We start from the raw sequence: 19,268 nt of genomic DNA on the forward strand, positions 1-19,268 counted from the left end.
AGTAGTTGAAGATAAATGCATAATATAACTTGTCATACCAGTCAGAGGAGAAGAACTGGATTTTGACATTCATTCTGTCTCTCTGTGATTCTTGTATTTCATTTAGGAATCATTGCATGTTAAATCCCTTTGCCTTTAAATACTGTTATTTTTATTTTTAACAGGAATTTATTGGAGAGCTACTATGTATCTTTATCTCAAAAGCATATTTTAATGCAGTCTTTATATTATTCTAGTGTCTTATTGTTTCAAATTTGCTTAGGCGTTTGCCTGTAAAACAATACAGACTTCAAGAAGCTTTTATTAATCAAACATACTCTAATACAGACTTGTCAAAGTGTTAGCATGTTAAGTCTTAGACACGTAAACTTTACATGTTACAGTTACAGCGTGGTTTTAGATGTTAACATGATGTCCTGGAGAGAATAATGGGCTTTGAATCAGAAAACCTGTATGTAAGTCCTCTATTTGCAACTAAACCAGCTGAATGATTTGGACAAGGGACTTAACTTCTCTGAACCTTTGTTTTTTAGTTTGTTTGTTTGTTTTTCATTTTTAAACTAGATTAAAATAACTGCTAACTTTAGAGATCTATTGCATGTATAAAATCTCATATGACATGATGAATGTTGAAGTGCTATGTAAACTGTAACAGTATGGCTTTCAAGTCTAAGGTATTCTTAGTCTTATTTGTACAGCTTTTATTTAGATAAATCAAATTACATACACACTAAACTAGGGAACTTGGTTATTTAAAATACATGCGCCATGAAGCCTTTATAATCTAGCCATTTCCAGATCGAAGCAGAAGTTGTATAATCCAAGTATTTACTTTTTGATATATCAGTTATACCGTTGTGGATTTTCCTGAAGAGAGAGAGACCTAACAGCATATATACAGTGGTCTTTTGTAAATACATAGACATATTAATCTCTTTTTATTTTTTCTTTCACCCTGTCTTTACATTTTTTTTCTGTATTCTGGCAGACATTAACTGATGATCAAAATGTTTTTCCTGTGCTTAGTTCAAAAAATTGTTTCATGACCTAGCCTAAGAATAAAGTAAGACAAGTGAAAGTTGAGGTTAACAAAGAAATACTTGGGCTTCGTGTCAAGGAGCAAAAATACAGAAAGAGATACATTAACCAGAAACATGTCAGCAAGGTGGGATTGGAGACAAGAGGGAAGCATTAAAATAAACCAGATGGGCTTCCCTGGTGGCGCAGTGGTTGAGAGTCCGCCTGCCGATGCAGGGGACACGGGTTCGTGCCCCGGTCCGGGAAGATCCCACATGCCGCGGAGCGGCTGGGCCCGTGAGCCATGGCTGCTGAGCCTGCCCGTCCAGAGCCTGTGCTCCACAACGGGAGAGGCCACAACAGTGAGAGGCCCGCATACCGCAAAAAAAACAAAGGTCAGAACTCTTGTCCTGGTGGTGGTCATTGTGGGGAGCTGAGTATGATCTGTAATGGAATATTTATTCCAAGGTGTCTGCCAGATTGTAGCTGTTCAGAAATTTTTCTGATATGTAAAGTGAGGATTCCCCAAACTTGAACTTCTATATTTATGTATATCTTTTATCTACTTTAAAATATTTTCTATACGTTGAAGCACACTAAGAATTAAAGAGAGATGAGTCATGTTTTTACTCCTCATATATTCTGTTGAAGGTGTGTAAACCATTTCCTTTTATCTTAGAAAAAGGTAGGGTTTTAAAAAAGGGGAACAAGCCATATTCCCTACAGAACAGTAGTTCTGGGGTGTCTATTAAAATACTTTATAGAAAAAATTAGTAAGGAAAATAGCATCTATTTTATATTAGGCTTCCCTTTTGACTTCTGAAATGCCTGTGATTGCAAGTTGGTGCACGCTTGTATTTTGGAAAATCAGGATGGGGTAAGACGCAGGCAGGTTGACAAGGAATAAGGATCCCATTTGCCGTTTTCAAGGACACATTATTGACTAACGAAATATTGCTTTTAATCCTACCATTTTCGCCCACTTATGCTAAGTGAAAATTCTGTCTTTCTAACTGCCTAATTTTAAAGCATTTAGAGGATACTTAAGTCCTACTATTATAGCCTATTTTTAGACTTTCAGTCATTTGCAGGGGAAAGAGAATCTGCTAACCAGAGCTCCAGCAGGGATAGTGATGGTGGCACAGGTGTGTGTGTATCAAGACTTCTTAACGGCTTTCTTTTTACATGTGAAAATGAATCGAATGCCTTAATGACATTCATTTTGTGCATTCTTTCAGTAACCAGTTTTGTGTCTGCTGTGTGTGAACATTCTCTTAGCCTGTGAGGATAGAAAAGTGCAGATTTCTTTCCCTCTCTGCTGCTACCACCCCATGCCAATCTACAGGTGTCTCTTACCTGTATGCCTCCATGAACGTACTCACCCTTCTCTTAGAATTCCCTTGCCCTTCTAAACTGTGCTCCAAAGCAATCATATCTCTCCCCCTCCCCAACCAAAACCCAAAACAGAACAACAAAATGGTCTCATCACTGAATACACTCCTGTGGAGCCAGTGGCTTCCCATTTCTCTGTAGTAAAGATCAGAATTCTTCATCTGGCCACATAGTGTTTGATAGTCTGTCCCCTGTGTACCCCTGCATCCTCATTTCCCAGCATGCTCTGACTTCCTCATGATGCCTCAGCTTAAGCAGCCTTCTCTCTGCTTCATGAAAATATATTCCTTTCTGCCCAGGGCCTTTGCACATGCTGTAATTACTGACGGAGATGGGATCCCATACACCACATGCCCCTCTCCAGTCCCTCACACCCACAATGGGGTTAACTACTAATCCTTCACATTTCAACCCAAATAGTATTCTCTCAGGAAAACCATCCCCAACCTCCCTGATTATACTCTCTCCTTCTACTATTATAACTTTCTCATAGCTCTGCATACTTTTCCTTCATCTCACTGATGATGTTACAAGATTAACTTCTTTCTCTGGCCCAAAACTCAGCCCTTCGAGGGCTTATTTTTGTATCCTCAGAGCCCAGCAAGAAGACTGGTGCATAGTGGCTCTTTTATAAATATCTGATGACTGAATTAATCAACCCACCAGGTCCTACCTTTAAGAAGTCTACAGTCTAACAGAGAGGATAGATAAGTCAGCAGGTGCTTACTACAATGAGATGAGTGCTATCAATTTGGAATTTTCTTACATTCATGAATAAGCCAGATTTACATTTTTTTCCTTGAGAATATTAGGAAAAATATAATATCCACTTATGTCATAGTTTATGAGCATCACATTTTTAAAAACTTCCTTAAGTGGTCCATGAAAACACTTAGGGCACTTACATTGAAAAGGAAGTAACACATGATTAATGACTTTTCAAACAATCATTAAACTCTACCAGCAATGATACTTTCAGTTTGAGGAACTATTTGAGAAGGCCGGCACAAAATAGTTATCATTAAGAGGCCTTTTCTACTTATCTGTTTTCTGGTGAGTTTTTTTTTTTTTTTAATTTTTAAATTTTTATTTTTTAACATCCTTATTGGAGTATAATTGCTTTACAATGGTGTGTTAGTTTCTGCTTTATAAGTGAATCAGTTATACATATACATATGTCTCCATATCTCTTCCCTCTTGCATCTCCCTGCCTCCCACCCTCCCGATCCCACCCCTCTAGGTAGTCACAAAGCACTGAGCTGATCTCCCTATGCTATGCAGCTGCTTCCCACTAGCTATCTGTTTTACGTTTGGTAGTGTATATATGTCCATGCCACTCTCTCACTTTGTCCCAGCTTACCCTTCCCCCTCCCCGTATCCTCAAGTCCATTCTCTAGTAGGTCTGCATCTTTATTCCCATCTTGCCCCTAGGTTCTTCATGACCTTTTTTTTTTTTTTTTTTTTACATTCCATATATGTGTGTGAGCATACGGTAGTTGTTTTTCTCTTTTTGACTTACTTCACTCTGTATGACAGTCTCTGGGTCCATCCACCTCACTACAAATAACTCGGTTTTGTTCCTTTTTATGGCCGAGTAATATTCCATTGTGTGTATGTGCCACATCTTCTTCATCTATTCATCTGTTGATAGACACTTAGGTTGCTTCCATGTCCTAGTTATTGTAAATAGAGCTGCAATGAACATTTTGGTAGAGACCTTTTCTACTTTCCTGTTTTCTGGTGAGTTTTTAACATAGCAAGACAGTTAATTGTCTAGAGACACCCAGATTTATTGGAGAATTTCCAAATTTGATGACAGACAGATTCCTAGGAATGCCTGGAATAAAGCAAGCATTTTGCAACATTATGAGCATCAAACTCCAACATTCCTTCTGGTTGACCTCAGTGACCTTAGAACATCATTAATACAGCTCCCACATTAGCTTCAGGAGTACTGGACAAGTATTATCATGTGCTTAAATGAAACAATAGGTCTTGTTAAAGTATTTGTTTTTTCCTCTAGACGAGTATGAATGATTAAACTGGTACCTAAATCTTAATGTTAATTTTAAAAGAGTTTTAATAGTAAATAAAGTAATATAGTGAATTCTATCAATTGGTATCTCTCCCTTATTAAAAAATTAGTGGAATAAGTTTATGTTGACCCTTCTGTTATCCCCGACCCCAAACCCTCTTCATGTGTTTAAATGAGGGGCTATCTTGTATCAGGAGACATTAGAAAATTAGTACAGTCATCCCTCCTTATCCACAGGCCCTGCATCCATGGATTCAACCAATCGGGGATCAAAAATATTTTTTAAAAGAATTCCAGAAAGTTCCAAAAAACACTTGAAATCACCATCCTTCAAAAATACGTGCATAGTATTTACTTTGTATTATGTATTTTAAGTAATCTAGAGATAATTTAAAGTATAAAGGAGGATGTGTGTAGGTTATATGCAAATACTATGCCATTTTATACAAGGGACTTGAGCATCCTTGGATTCTTGGTGTTGGGGGAGAGTCTTGGAATCAGTCCCCTGCGGATACTGAGGAATGACTGTATGTGTTTGTATTATCCCTAAAAAGGTTCACATTGTGCTGTGTTGTTTAATAGGACGCACATAATGAAAGGAAAGTCATTTAAAGCACCAAGAATCTCTGAGGATAGTGCATATGTGAGAACTGAATGTGTCACTATTTTGAGAATGTCATGGTTTAAATTTAAAAAGCACAATCTGTTAGAAAATTACATATAACTTTATGTCAGTAAACCTGAAGGTTAAATAAAATGGATGATAGTCAAGGAAAATAGGAGAAATAAGTAGCACAATCTGCTACTTTAAAAAAAATTTTATTTTATATTGGAGTAGAGTTGATTAACAATGTTGTGTTAGTTTCAGGTGCACAGCAAAGTGATTCAGTTATACATGTATCTATTCTTTTTCAAATTCTTTTGTTATTTAGGTTATTACAGAATATTGAGCAGAGTTCCCTGTGCTATACAGTACGCCCTTGTTGGTTATCTATTTTGAGTATGGTATTCATCACTAGAGGATCCTTAAGGTCTTATCTAACTTAAAGATTCTGTAGTTTTATGACAGTGTGTATGATAAAGGCAAGAGTTTCCTGGATTAGAGTTGCTATAAATAACCTAATTCTTATCAGACTCAGAATGAAAATAATATATAATATTATTTGAAAATAATATCAGAAGATTGTATTAGAGAGATAGATACTTCTTTCATTTCAACGTATTACTCTGAGAGAATTTCCTGACTTTGAGACAAATGAATAGAATATGTAATATATATTCTAAGTTTAACTGAAACTTCTCACCAAGTTAGGGACTCAGTAATTTTATTCTTTTCAATATCACTGACTTCGGAAGTAATAAAATCTTTGACAGGCTTCAATTTCTGTCTCTTCATAATTTTGAGAGAAATTTGCATCTTCTAGCATAATTTTATTTCATGTTATTAATAAGGATTTTTCCAAGATTAATCATTTCTTCAAAGAAGAAAATATAATGAGATATTGTGTCAAGAGCCATGCTAGAAAAAGTAAAGAAGAAGAATAAAAATTAGAATGACTGTTACTGTTTTCCCAGAAGAGAGAAAGTCAACATTCTGAGAATTCTCAATAAATCAGATTATAAAACAAGTGGTACGTGATATATCAAATTTTGGATGACATTGAAAACTCCTGAATTATAGAAATCTTATATTGAAAACCACAAAACAGTTTGGGATTAAGATACAAGAAGGATATTTTGGCTTTTAACAGCGTTAGCTTTGTTATTTTTATTATTTAGAGAGTTGTATTATTTTGTGAGAATTGGTAACAATGTTTTTAAAAACCCAGTGCTTGCTGTATGTTGTTATTAGATTCAGGTATGAGCTGTGATTTTAATTTTGTACCTTTTATGCTTATACACACACACACACACACACACACACACTGATGCAAACATAAAATCTTAAAGATAAATAGGCAATCCGTAAGTGTTTCCATAAGTGTTTAGAGGTGATGAGAGTTATATTTGAAGACAAAGAAAGTAGCTTGAACCTTGAAAAAAACGTGAGTTGAAGGTATCAGACTTTTGGTTTTTATACTGCTCAGAGCAGTTTAAGAAATTACATATAGCTAAGAACATGAAAAAATACAGTCATCACCTTAAAATTTTACCATCTTACTAGGCTTTGTCTAGCCCTTCCTGTTCTTACTAATAGCGTGACTGACATTCCTGATTATGGTGATCTGGAGAGCCTTTAGAAGGACCATATCCAGGTTGCTATTTTATTTAAAAGCCTTACTACATACTTTCTCTCTTCAAGACTAACCATTAGTTTAGGCATTTATACATGCCCATAAAATTGATACTTTTGCTGGTCCATACATTCAAATGCTGAAGGTTCAGTTAATACTGTTACTGCATTCCTTAGGGTCCTTTCTCCACCATTTTTTTACAATGAGATGTTTCCATTTAAAGTTGTACTATATCTGCTCTGGAGTGTACCAAAGTGTGTCAACTGATATAGCTTACAGTTTTGTGACTAACAATCACAGGAATCTCATATTCACCACACACATTTTCATTTGACCCACAGAACTTGTCTGGCCACTGGTGCCCTTTCCTACTCTTTTTACTCACATTCCAGTCATCCCACAAGTAGTTAATTGAGCTCCTGCTCTAAATCAGGCACTATTCTATGTGCGGAGCTGCATCAGGGAACAAAAGAAACAAAAATCACACCTCACTGATTCACTTTGTCATAAAGCAGAAACTAACACACCATTGGAAAGCAATTATACTCCAATAAAGATGTAAAAAAAAAAAAAAAATCACACCTCATGAGCTTATACAAAAGGAAGTTTAAAGAACCCCAGACCTCCTTTTGGAAAAAGGCATGGATAAGCTCAGTACAAAGTACAAACACATAATCTGTATGAGGAGACAGTATGACTGTGAGTTTTAGGAAGAGAGTGAGGGACCAGCCTCTCTGATTTGGTGCTGAATTTGGTTGCATGAGACTCATGGGCATCACTTTGTATCCCCTCTCCCTCCTGGACCTTCCCTCTGTCATTTTCTGTGCTGCACCCTTCTTATCTTTTTTTTACCTCCAAACATTGGAGGCTCTGGGACCTTTATGCTTCTGTATTTATGTTCATGCTGGCTAATTCCATTCAGGCGCATGATTTTAAAAATTCTCCATATGCTTATGAGGCCCAGGTTTACAGCTCTAACTCAGATCTCATCTCTGCACTCCAGGTTTTTGTATCAGTTGCCTACATCTCTACCGGAGATGAATTGGCCCATCACACTTGACCTGTCGGAAGCAGAACGCCCAACCCTCCCCTCTCCCCTCCCCACACATTTTGCTCCTGCCTTGGGCTCTCCCCACGTGATTGAATCCTACCACTATTCACCCAACTGCTCACACAGTTGCTCACCCAAATGATCATGGAGTCATCCTTGTCTCCTTTCCCCGTCACCAACATGCAACCCATAAGCAAAACCTTAACATATATTATTATTTTTTTAAATAAATTATTTATTTATTTAATTTATTTTTGGCCACGTTGGGTCTTCATTGCTGCACGTGGGCTTTCTATAGTTGCGGCGAGCGGGGGCCACTCTTCGTTGTGGTGCACGGGCTTCTCATTGCAGTGGCTTCTCGTTGGGGAGCACGGTCTCTAGCCACCCGGGCTTCAGTAATTGTGGCACGTGGGCTCGGTAGTTGTGGCGCATGGGCTCTAGAGCGCTGGCTCAGTAGTTGTGGCTCACAGGCTTAGTTGCTCCATGGCAAGTGAGATCCTCCCGGACCAGGGCTCGAACCCACGTCCCCTGCATTGGCAGGTGGATTCTTAACCACTGAAGCACAATCCAAAGTGCTTGCTCTGGTTGCAAGGCTCTAGAACCTGTTTCCCTCCTCTCCACCTTACATTTTCCTTCTTTCCCCTGAATTTGCCCGCATCAGTCATCTTGGCTTCCTTGCCTGGACCACCAGGTTCATTTTCTGCCCTGGAAACATGCTGTTTCCACTGCCTGGGCCCTTCTCCCAGTTATATGCATGGTTTGTTCCTTCGCTTCATTCAAATCTCTGCTCAGGTGCCACCTTCTTGGGGAGGCTCTGGTGACCACTCACCCTATTACTCTATCCTGTTGCTCTAATCCGTATTCCCTGCTTTATATATTTTTACTGCGGCCTGACATTATGTTACATACTGATTTATTTTTTGCTTAATAGTTCATTGTCTGTGTCCCCCATTAAAATGCAAGTACCATGAGAACTCTATTTTGCTTATGATTGGAAGTTTAAGAGTACCTGGTATTTAACATGTATTTATTGAGTGAATGAATGATTAAATGAGTAATACTTCTAAGGGCTGTAGTATTGTAGAAGCCCTAGCACTGCCACCAGTCAGTAGACAGGAGCGTGACAAATTCTGCCCTTCTGCTGATTTTGTCTTCATTATCACCTGGAAGTGCTGAGATTCAAAGCACGAGATGAATGGAACATTTTCTGAAGAGCCTCAGCAATGCATACCTTATTATTTTATCACCTTATTATTATCACTGAACTGGCATGCCCACATTCTGAGACAGTTATTTCCATGTATACTTCATTTGTTCCTTTTAGGGTCCTTTTGTGTATAAAGAATATAACATGCCCAAATGTTTTAAAAACTCACATTCAATTAGGAGTTTTTAACCTAAGGACCAGGGAATGACTGTATATATTACGAATAGGAGAGTATGGAATGAGGAAGTGATGAGTGTCAGACTGTATTGTGAGCGGTCAAATCAATTTGTTACTTTGGATTCATATTTTCTTTTTTGTATCCTTATCACAAAGTAGAATACGTGTACTCATTATGTGATTCATATTTCTGTACTTTGTGATGAAATATGCCAATCAGAATGGCTGAGTTTCATCTCATTTTCAAGAAGGGTCACCCCCGTTTCAAATATCTCATGAGTAATGTTTAACTTATTCAGCCTCTGATGCTTTTTTGCACGATAGTTTGGTACCACTTTTTCCCCGAAGATGAACAACATTCGGGCAGATTAGTTCATGTCAAATGCAGTTGAATTCAGGCAAATTAATTCATCTCAATGCAGTTGAATGCAATAAGAAAGCAGATATACTTGGGGTAATTAAAAGGGAATTAAATTTATTAGACTTTTAGCCCACCTCATTTCATAAAGGATATCAGCTGACTTAAAAAGTTGGCATACAATATGATTTAAAAATAAGGTGAGCTAGTATGGGGAGGAGGATATATTTGAAGAATCCAGTTAAAATTCTTTATAGCCTGAGGCAGTGCTTTGAACGCTTCTTGAGTATGTCAGCTGTTTGATGAGACGTGCTTTATTGCTTTTCTACTTACATTCACATAACCACTTTTAAGCAGAAAAACTGCATGATTTTAAACTTGATTATCAAAAACTCTTTTGAATTGAGTTATCCTTACCGAGCTGTGCCCTTGACTAATTTTTGGAACACGAACATTAACAGAAAAGAAGAGCATTGAGAAATTCTCAGCGCAATTTATGCAGCTTTTTGTTTCCTCTTTAGGAAATGATGCAACATCAATTGTCAACTGTCTTCATATTTTGGGTCAGACTTTGGATGCAAGGTAAATGGATACATTTTGATTTAAATCAGTGAGTGTAATAATGATATACAGGAATGAGAAGAAGAACCTAGTGTCTTTATTCTTTGGAATTGCAGTAAAGACTTTAATGTAGGTGAAAGGAGTATCTTTTGTAAATTAGTAATACAACGGCCTTTTATTATTTTTATGATCATATATATATTGTTATTTAAATTTTTAAGTAATTTCTGTAGCAGCTAGGTATGTAATTGAGGGTTGAATTGGGACTGTATTATGTGAGGTAAAAATGATGAGCTACAACTCTAGAGGTTTTATTAGCCTCAAGGCAGGATAGTTGTTCTCCATATTTCTAATAACATTTAGCTTTATAGGAAATATGAAGGTTTTATTCTCATTTTATAGATGAGTAAAGTGAAGCTTAAGATTGCATAGTAAGTGTGGAAATATACCAGTTTCCAAGTCTATGCACTTTCTACTCTGCACTACTATTAAAATGACCAGAAATACAAATACAAAGCCAGTTTGTTTAGCATGATTGATTCAGCCTTTAAGCCGTACAATTAATTTACTTTATTATCCAGGATACATCTAAATAAAAGTTCCTAAAAGTCTTCTACAGAGAATATGCGGTGATACTCTTGAATTATCCATTTTTGTGTTTAAAAGTTTATTTGAGGTGTTTTGTATAATAAATGAAGAAAGGAGATGCTACCATTCACCTTCATTTTCTACAAGAAATGGCGGCTTTAGAATGTCACTTCTCTACAAAGTTCAGCCTTCAGAGCTTATTTAGAAAAGATTGATTGTTACCCTTAAGGTAAAAAAAAAAAAAATCCGTATCATTCGGTAACGTGGTTTAGCTGGCATTAACTGTTTCTTTCACACCCATAGCCTCAGAAAACATTCTAGTTTTGTTGGATTTGGGATGAACTAAACTGACTCAGGAGCTGGGGTTCTTAGTTATCAAGTAAATATTCTCAATATTTGAGACCACAGGTGGAAGACGTAAAGCATTAGAACTGCCGTTTGCTCCGAGGTCCTAATTAAGTTGACTACAAAGGCATTTCGGAAACGTTATGCATTTATGGAGTGCTATTGCTGTAACTTCAAGTATATAGGAAAGAATTATTTCAAAGTGGATTTAAAAAATTGAGTTGACTGAGTGAATGTCGTCATGGACAAAAATAAACACGATGTAGAAGCATGTTTCATTTGTACTTCACGTGCTCCTCTCACAAGATATAAGCTGTCTCTTCTTTACTCCCTAGGACTGTGATGAAGACTGGCCTGGAAAGTGTTAAAAGTGCACTCAGAGCTTTCCTGGACAATGCCGCAGAGGATCTGGAGAAGACGATGGAAAATCTTAAGCAGGGCCAGTTCACCCACACCCGAAACCAACCCAAAGGTGTTACTCAGATTATCAATTATACCACGGTGGCACTGTTGCCAATGCTGTCATCATTATTTGAGCATATTGGCCAGCATCAGTTCGGAGAAGATCTAATATGTATGTAAATCTATTACTTAGAGTTTCATTATCTACATAGTACAATCAGAAATTAACAGCCACATCATCGAGGTTATTCAAACACTGCTTATACATTAAAATGTTTTTGTTTTGTTTTGTTTTTTTAAGAACACTTTAGGTTGACATTTGAGTTACAAAACCAAAACCATTCTTAATAGAGATAGGTCTCTGAATCACATGGATTCGCAGAAGGGACCAGTAAGGTACTGGTTGTGGACAGTCACGCCCACATTGTTGACATCCAAGTTCCAAGTTTTATACTTTCTGTGGTGTCTCTTTCCATGGAAATTTTCTAATGCAGTTTCACCAAAGGACATGCAGCATTAAATGTTTTCAGATTATTTCTGAGTCGATGCAGACTGTTTCTGCAAGCTATCCTACCAATAAATTTGAAGACTGCTGAGACAAATTCTGTGTCTAGATAACTGACCTACTAGGGTGGCTCAAATATCTTTTGTTTATAGGTTTCAGTCTCTTTTCATAGGGGATTTCATCAGCTGTTTCTGGCTGGAATTCTGTGGTTATTAAAAATATCCACAGAATGCCCAAGGTTGCATGAAAAAGGAACCACGTGACCTAAGTTCCTGCTCTCCTGCCTGTATGAACATGAAAGATGATACGAGCCCTTGTCTACCAGTCAAGTGGGTCTTGCTTGCAGACCCACCCACTCAGACTCTCAGTGTTGTAGGTCTCCCCGGTGAAGTACAGCTCTGTGTAAAAGCCACCTTTGTTCATCAGTGAATGACATAACCACTAGTTTCAAAACATTGACACTGACACTGCTTGAACCAATGGGAGCATTACTTACAGCCCCATGTGGACACAAACAAATATGGGGGATGAGTAGGATTTCTCCATTCATGTCATGGTGTGTCCTCTGGGAAATGGTAGCAGAGTTGGCATTAGAAATCCAAGGTTCTTAGTTTTCTTTGCCTGTTGAACATGTTTATTGGATCAGAGATCATCTAAGAGGTTTTACTTGATTTTCTAGCTTTAAAAGCTCCAAGAGTGACTTACTTATGCCTTGAATTTCAGGTCATTTCAGAAATAAATGATACACCCCGTTCTCTAGCATTCTTATTCTTGTTCATTTGAGAGTTAAAATAAAAGGTACAGTCTTTATATACCTTTGGAACAGGAGTCAAAATGGACCTGTCCTCCCAGATATCCTTGTGCTTAGTTTTATTCTTGAAGAAATCCTTTATTATACCTAAAGCAATTGTTCCTGATAATATTCTGTCTGTATAATCAGAGCATAATTCTTTAGAAAGCTTTCAGCTCCTTCAAGAAAAGAATTTTGTTTGAGAAAAAGGTCTTAAATTTCATTTCGTGTGTGTGTGTTCTTGTATTGCTTTTTTTCAAATATTAAAGTGTTAGTATGCCTTTAATATGGAATTTTGTTGTTAGCCTAAACTTTCTCAGGACAATGTATTGATAGCAAGTGTTTTTTTTTAAAGTGAGATTCTCTTTTTCCTTAGTGGAAGATGTACAGGTATCATGTTATAGAATTCTGACTAGCTTGTATGCATTGGGAACCAGCAAGAGTATTTATGTGGAAAGGTAAGATTTTAAAAGTTTAACTTTGTATTAATAGTTTTTTCAAGTGTTATGATTATTTATTTCAAGGGTCTTCACTTTATAACTTTTTTCCTTAGTTATAAACTAAACAATCAGATTGACATATTGAATTCCTTGGGAGTAATTAGACAATCTTTAAGCTAAATTTGAATTGATGTAATAAAAGACAATTGTGAATTATGAACAAAAAATGTAAAGCCATAGTGGTAAAGCCTATATTTAATATAAAGTTTAAACTTAGAGCATTAATGAGTCTTACGAAGGAATCTGCTAGTACAGTTTCTAATTCTATATTGGAAATACAAAATAAGAATGAATGTAGGCAGTTAATTTTTTCATGTTCTCAAGTTCAAGAGGAGAAGATTAGCAGAGTCAGATGTTATGGACAGGTCAAGTAAGATAAGGTGTCCCCACTGAACTGAACAAGAGAGATCACATGGGCAACTTCTGTAAGATTTCTGTGGAAGAGAGAAGAGAAAGAGGGCTTTTTTAAACGTTAGAAGAAATAAAAAGACATTCTAATAGAAGACCAATAAATGAGATAAGTCAAAGGATATTCTGAGAGAAGAATGTTGAATAGATGTAAATTCTCCCCAAATTAATCATAATTATAAAGAATTTCAAGTAGAAATTTGTGTTTTGTTGAACTTGAAAAAAATTTTAAAGTTTATTTGAAAGAATCAATGCATGAGACTAGCCAATAAAATTTTGAGAGAGAAAATTAGAGTAATAAGGGCATTCACACGGCCTACCAAACATTAAAACTTAAAAAGCAGCAATAATTAAAATAAGGTGACAGTTACAAAGAGAAAGGAAAGTAGATCAATGGAAAAAGATAATTGAGTTTACTCTGAATATTTTTAAAGTTTTACCTGCATTTTAAGTTAAACTATCAATAGTTTCATATGATTTTTATGGCTATAAAATATTTTATCCTAAGGAAGTATTATAATTTATTGAAATGTTCCTTTATTTTTGACATGTAGGCTCTTTTCTCTTTTTCACTTACATAAATAATGCTAGATCTATGTTCATAGTTTTCTGTGTATATTTATTTTATTTCCTTTATCAGAATTTGGAGATCTAGGTTAAAGAGTATGCATGTATTAAGGGTTTGTGATACACATTTTACTATCTTAAAAAAAAGTTGATTCAATTCATACTTTAAAGTTTTACAAGAGAATTCTCATTTCCTCACATTTCTCATTTCCGATTATTACCCTTTTTTACTATTTATAAATTTATTAGTTGAAAATGAGATCCTATTTTTATTTTCAAATGCATTTTCCTCATTACCAGTTACTAGCTATTTGTGTGTGTGTGTTTACCTTACCATTTGTACTTATTTTATAAATTGCCTTTTCTTATTTTTTGTCCATTTTTCTATTAATGTATTATCTTACTGATCAGTAGTAACCATTGTATTTGTTAACTGTTAACTTCTTGCCTGTTATTTCTCCTGCTTTTATGACTTCTGGCATTTTTTTACCTCCATAGTGCTTATATACAAATCATTACGTGCAGGTAGTTTTTTATGACATGAGAATTTTGGATTTTTATATAATCAGATCTAGCAATTATACCATGCATGTTTCATCCCCTTAGTTTCATGATTTTAAGAAGTTTATACTATACACTTCATAGCTAGAAATTCAAATATTTATTCTCCTAGGTTTTTCATGCTTTCAGTTGTTTAGATTTACTTTTTAATCCTTTTGTTCATTCAGTAAATACTGATCAAATGTCAGGTTCTGGGATACAACAGTGAACAAATAGATCCCTGCTCTCAGAGAGCTTATATCAAGGGAGAGAAACAAAACAAGGAAACTGATGAACGTAACAGGGGCAAGTTATTGTGTGTGAGTTGGCACACAGTACAGAGAATGACATGGGGTGATCAGGAACGCATCTTGGAGAACACGGCTTTTTAGACTCAGAACTTTCTCTACGCAACAGGAAACAGTAGAAGATAAGTCACGTGTAAATAGGTCTGTGTGTAATAGCCTTCATTGTCTCAGTGAAGTCTGACTTGAGTCTTCAGCTAGATGACAGTTGAAGAAACAAGTGTGAGAAGCTTGAGGGAGGCATAGAATGTCTGAAATGATTGTCTCTGGAGTATGAAGGGATTTACTGGAAATGAGCCTGTTTCCTGTTTCTCTTTGGTGTTATGTAGAATTCAAAGTTTTAAATTGTCCACCACATCTCTAATATAATGATTTATTAAATATTTCTCTTATCTACTGATTTAAAACAAACTCTTCATCATATAGTAAGTATATTTGCTAGGTTATATTTCTAGAATTTCTATTCTGTTCTAAATTATTTGATTTTTAAATGATTAGAGCAATACCATCTAGCCTGAATTGTTAGTATTTTCTAATACATTTTAATATCTGGTAGTCCAAATTCTCTCATACCTCAGCAGTTACTGTTATTGTTGTTACTACTCTTGCCTGGGTATTTTTCTTGATAGAATTGGGGATCTTTCTGTTAGATTCTTTAAAAAGATATATATTTTTTCAGTTAACTTTGCAATTATAAAGTGAATTTGGGAGAATATAAAAATAAAAATTTGAAGGTGAGTAAAAGGTATTTTGAAAAAAATGACACTATACTAAAAAGAAAAGTAGTTATTTTAATACAACTCATCTAAAAGAAAAATTGCTATTTCCAGAATAGCAACAGAAATGATCAGAGTTGATCTGAGAGTTACTAATTGAATTTATATCTTAAAGTGAACTATTAAATAATTCAGATGAATTATTAATGAAATAAAAGGACTAGCCCAGTCAGATGTCTGGAAATAGATGATCTACTTTGGGATCATATATGAAACATTTTAGGCTATTAAATTCTTAAATAAAGTATTTCTCATTCTTTTAAAACATTTATTGAACCCATATTGTGTGCCAGAAATTTTGCAATTCTGTATCCCTGTTTTTAGGTAAGGAAAGAAAAACTTGAAAAGGGTAAGTAATTTTCCTATGCTGAGTGACACAGTGTTAGGAGTAAAATCAGGACTTGGGTCTGTCTGAATCAAAGCCCATGCTCTTTGTAATTTCTTGATGTCCTAAATTATCTTTAGTAATGAAATGTTATGAAATGTTTGAATTGAACTTTATCTAATTCAGTGTCATTCTATGAAGGGATATTTTCTCCTAGCTGAATATATATCTAGTCATTTTTAATTAAAATATTAGATAATCAGACTGTTAATTTTAAGTATTATTTTTTTTAGTGAGAAATTTAAAACTGTCTAAGAGAATTATGTAACCTTTTCTTAATTTGATCCATTTTATTGACTTTTAAATAAAATACATATTCAAAGTCATTTAAGGAGTTCATAATTAGCTGAAATAACTCTCACATTATTCTATATTTAATAAACACTTAACATGCCAGTAGAGCCTTGGATTCAGTAGGTAACTGAGGGAGAGAGAATTTATATCAGTGGCAAGGGAAGCCTTGAATAAATTGATCACAGTCTGATTCCCTTCCTTCCTTTGAAAAGGATAAATAATTTTAAGTGTTATCAATAGTTTTTAGCATCTAATATGTCCTTATATTTCATAGCTACCCTGAAATTACTTCTACATGGTAAATTTTCAGAAAGTTTTATTTGTGTGTTGTATTAGTACTTGATTTTTAAAATTTTTATCAAAATCCATTTATTCACGTGGCAAGAATTGTTCCTTAGGTCATCATGTTAAAAAGAAAGAAAGAAAAAAAGTAAAATGTCCAAACTTATGAGGGAATTTACAGGGCTTGGGTTTTTTTTTTCTTGTTGTTGTTATTTTTGTCTGTACTCTTTTTAACTTCTTTTTAGTTGACAGATAATTTAGGTGTGTTTTTTTAATGGCAGGGAATTTGCTATTGAAAGCACATGAGAAAGCACATGATGTTTTGCAATATAGAAATTGGATTTGAGGGTTAGTTTTTATCAGTAGCAGTAGCACTATGATTGTCCTTCTTTTAGGTTTACCTTTCCAATTTTAGTGTAACTTCTTCAGTTTTTCACTTAGAAGACTTAAAAAATATAAGCGTTTTCCACTTACAGGCAACGTTCTGCATTAGGAGAGTGTCTGGCTGCCTTTGCTGGTGCCTTTCCTGTAGCATTTTTGGAAACTCATCTCGACAAACACAATATTTACTCCATCTACAATACTAAGTCTTCTCGAGAGAGAGCAGGTAACACAGAAGCATGTGCACTACTTGATATTTGAAGCTAAAACTTAACGACATTTATTGTGTGTTCTGACCGTGATTTTTTAATGGGCTATTTTAATTTATTATCTCCATGTCATTTGTTCTTAGGTGTTATTATTAGGAATTTTTTGGAATGCTGTATACTATTTCCGTAGTGTTTCTGAAAGAAAATTAGTTTAATTTCTTCTAAGTCAATGAGCCACAGACAAATTAACCCTCTTAATAATAAAACAGAATAATGAGCAGATATGGAAAAATAGGTCAATCTGATTTCTGATTCAGTTATCTCTTATAGGTAGTCAGTAAGTATATGGTATTCTTATTTGTTACAGTTATAGATTTGTACCTTTCATTTCTCTTGGTTCACCGGGTATGTCTGTCTTATTGGAACAGTTTTATTCCATGTGATGTTTTTCTGATAGTTTGGTCCTCTAAGTCTGATAAAGTATATTTTATTTTAATCATTTTCCAAAAGCCCTCAAGAGTTTCCCAAACTTGAACAAGAATTATTAGCTATTCACAAATGCATACCTCTCTGTTGATGAGATCATTTCTCTGTGTAATTCATGTCTATATGGGAGCTACTGGTTACACTGATTTTATAGTGAATTTTTCAAGTAAAGAACCTTTTAAAAACTTGAATAATCATTATTTAATTTGCCTAATTTATGATTCGAATTTCATATCACAGAGGAAGTTAAAGATAAATATGTTGAATATAACTTAGCAATATTTTTCTACATAAGTTGCACAATATATTTGTAAACAGTAAAACACAGTTGAGTTTGGATTGTTAATTATCTGTATAAGCATGTCTTATTAAGTTGTCTTATTAAGGATTTTTGATTCATTAATATTTTTGTAATGAATCAAGAATGCAGCAGATGGTTATTTTGTTACAGATAAGGAAATACACAGAGCAGATAATTTCCCCGCTTATTTTCTATAATACGCCGTTTGCATAACAAAGGAAAGGAATTGCATTTAATGATTCTCCTTCATTCATTTTTTTAGTCAAGTCATTCAACAAATGATCATTGGTAGATGGATAAGATGGTATATACAAAGATAAATAAGATTTGATTTTTTTCTTCAGGGAGTTTTTAGTTGCAGTAGAGGGAGAGAGACTGGTGAATATATGTGATAGAATAAAGAACACTGGGGACACAAAAAAGCAGTTTGAGCTGAGAGCACCTGGGAAGACTTAGCAGAGTTTGTACAGACGAGCCTTGAAATTAGGAACACTGAAAGTTTGGTACGTTAGGGGAAACTTCAAGTACTTTGAGGTGGCAGTAGCTTTCAGGGAAGAAAGAGAAAAGATGAGGCAAGAATGGAAAGCCAAAAAGAGGCGAGGTAGGCTTCCTGTGTCAGGTAAGGAGTGGGGACTGTACCAGGGCAAAAAGGATCCTTTTATTGGTTTTAAAAAGGGGAGTAACATGAGTAGCTTTGCATTTTAGAACTCCATCATGGCAGAATGAGTGTGCGTCACCAGTTAGAAAATGATTGTGGTAATGCAGAAGAAATCTAATTGGGCAAGACCCCTGGGATGGAGTCTATAGTGAAGCGGTTAAGAGAAATCCTAGAGGTAGAATCATCTCCTGTAGGAGATGAAGGAGCATCACAGCCTAGAATTTCTCCCAGGTTTCTAGCCTGGGACACTCATTGGATAATGTTGTTCTCACGAGATAGTAGTGCAGGCTCAAGAGGTAGATTGGAGAGGAAAGGTCAAGTTTAAATTTAGACCCGTTATATTTTAGTTGCTTTTGACACATTCCTTATGAGACACACAAAAAAAACTTTAGGGAATATGGCTTTGAGAGTTATTCTCTTACAGCAGAAGTCCGTAGGAATGGCCAGAATTGCCTAGGCAAACATATAAGCTGAAAAAGAGAAGTGAGTTCAAGATAAATCCCTAAAGAAAACC

The 19,268-nt window shown here is 35.3% G+C and overlaps 1 protein-coding gene across 1 annotated transcript in view; it reads left to right on the forward strand.

The window, feature by feature from the left end:
* The window catches only part of RYR2 (ryanodine receptor 2), a 721,906-nt gene that overhangs the window by 572,501 nt on the left and 130,137 nt on the right, over positions 1-19,268 (forward strand). The window contains exons 62-65 of the mRNA XM_029245584.1: positions 9,993-10,053; positions 11,301-11,539; positions 13,039-13,120; positions 17,196-17,326. Coding sequence (XP_029101417.1) covers positions 9,993-10,053; positions 11,301-11,539; positions 13,039-13,120; positions 17,196-17,326 — 513 coding nt within the window. The remainder of the gene's footprint in view (positions 1-9,992; positions 10,054-11,300; positions 11,540-13,038; positions 13,121-17,195; positions 17,327-19,268) is intronic.

This window comes from Monodon monoceros, unplaced genomic scaffold, assembly GCF_005190385.1.
Source record: "Monodon monoceros isolate NGI ecotype Baffin Bay Population unplaced genomic scaffold, NGI_Narwhal_1 Super_Scaffold_4, whole genome shotgun sequence".
NCBI classification, from domain to species: domain Eukaryota; kingdom Metazoa; phylum Chordata; class Mammalia; order Artiodactyla; family Monodontidae; genus Monodon; species Monodon monoceros.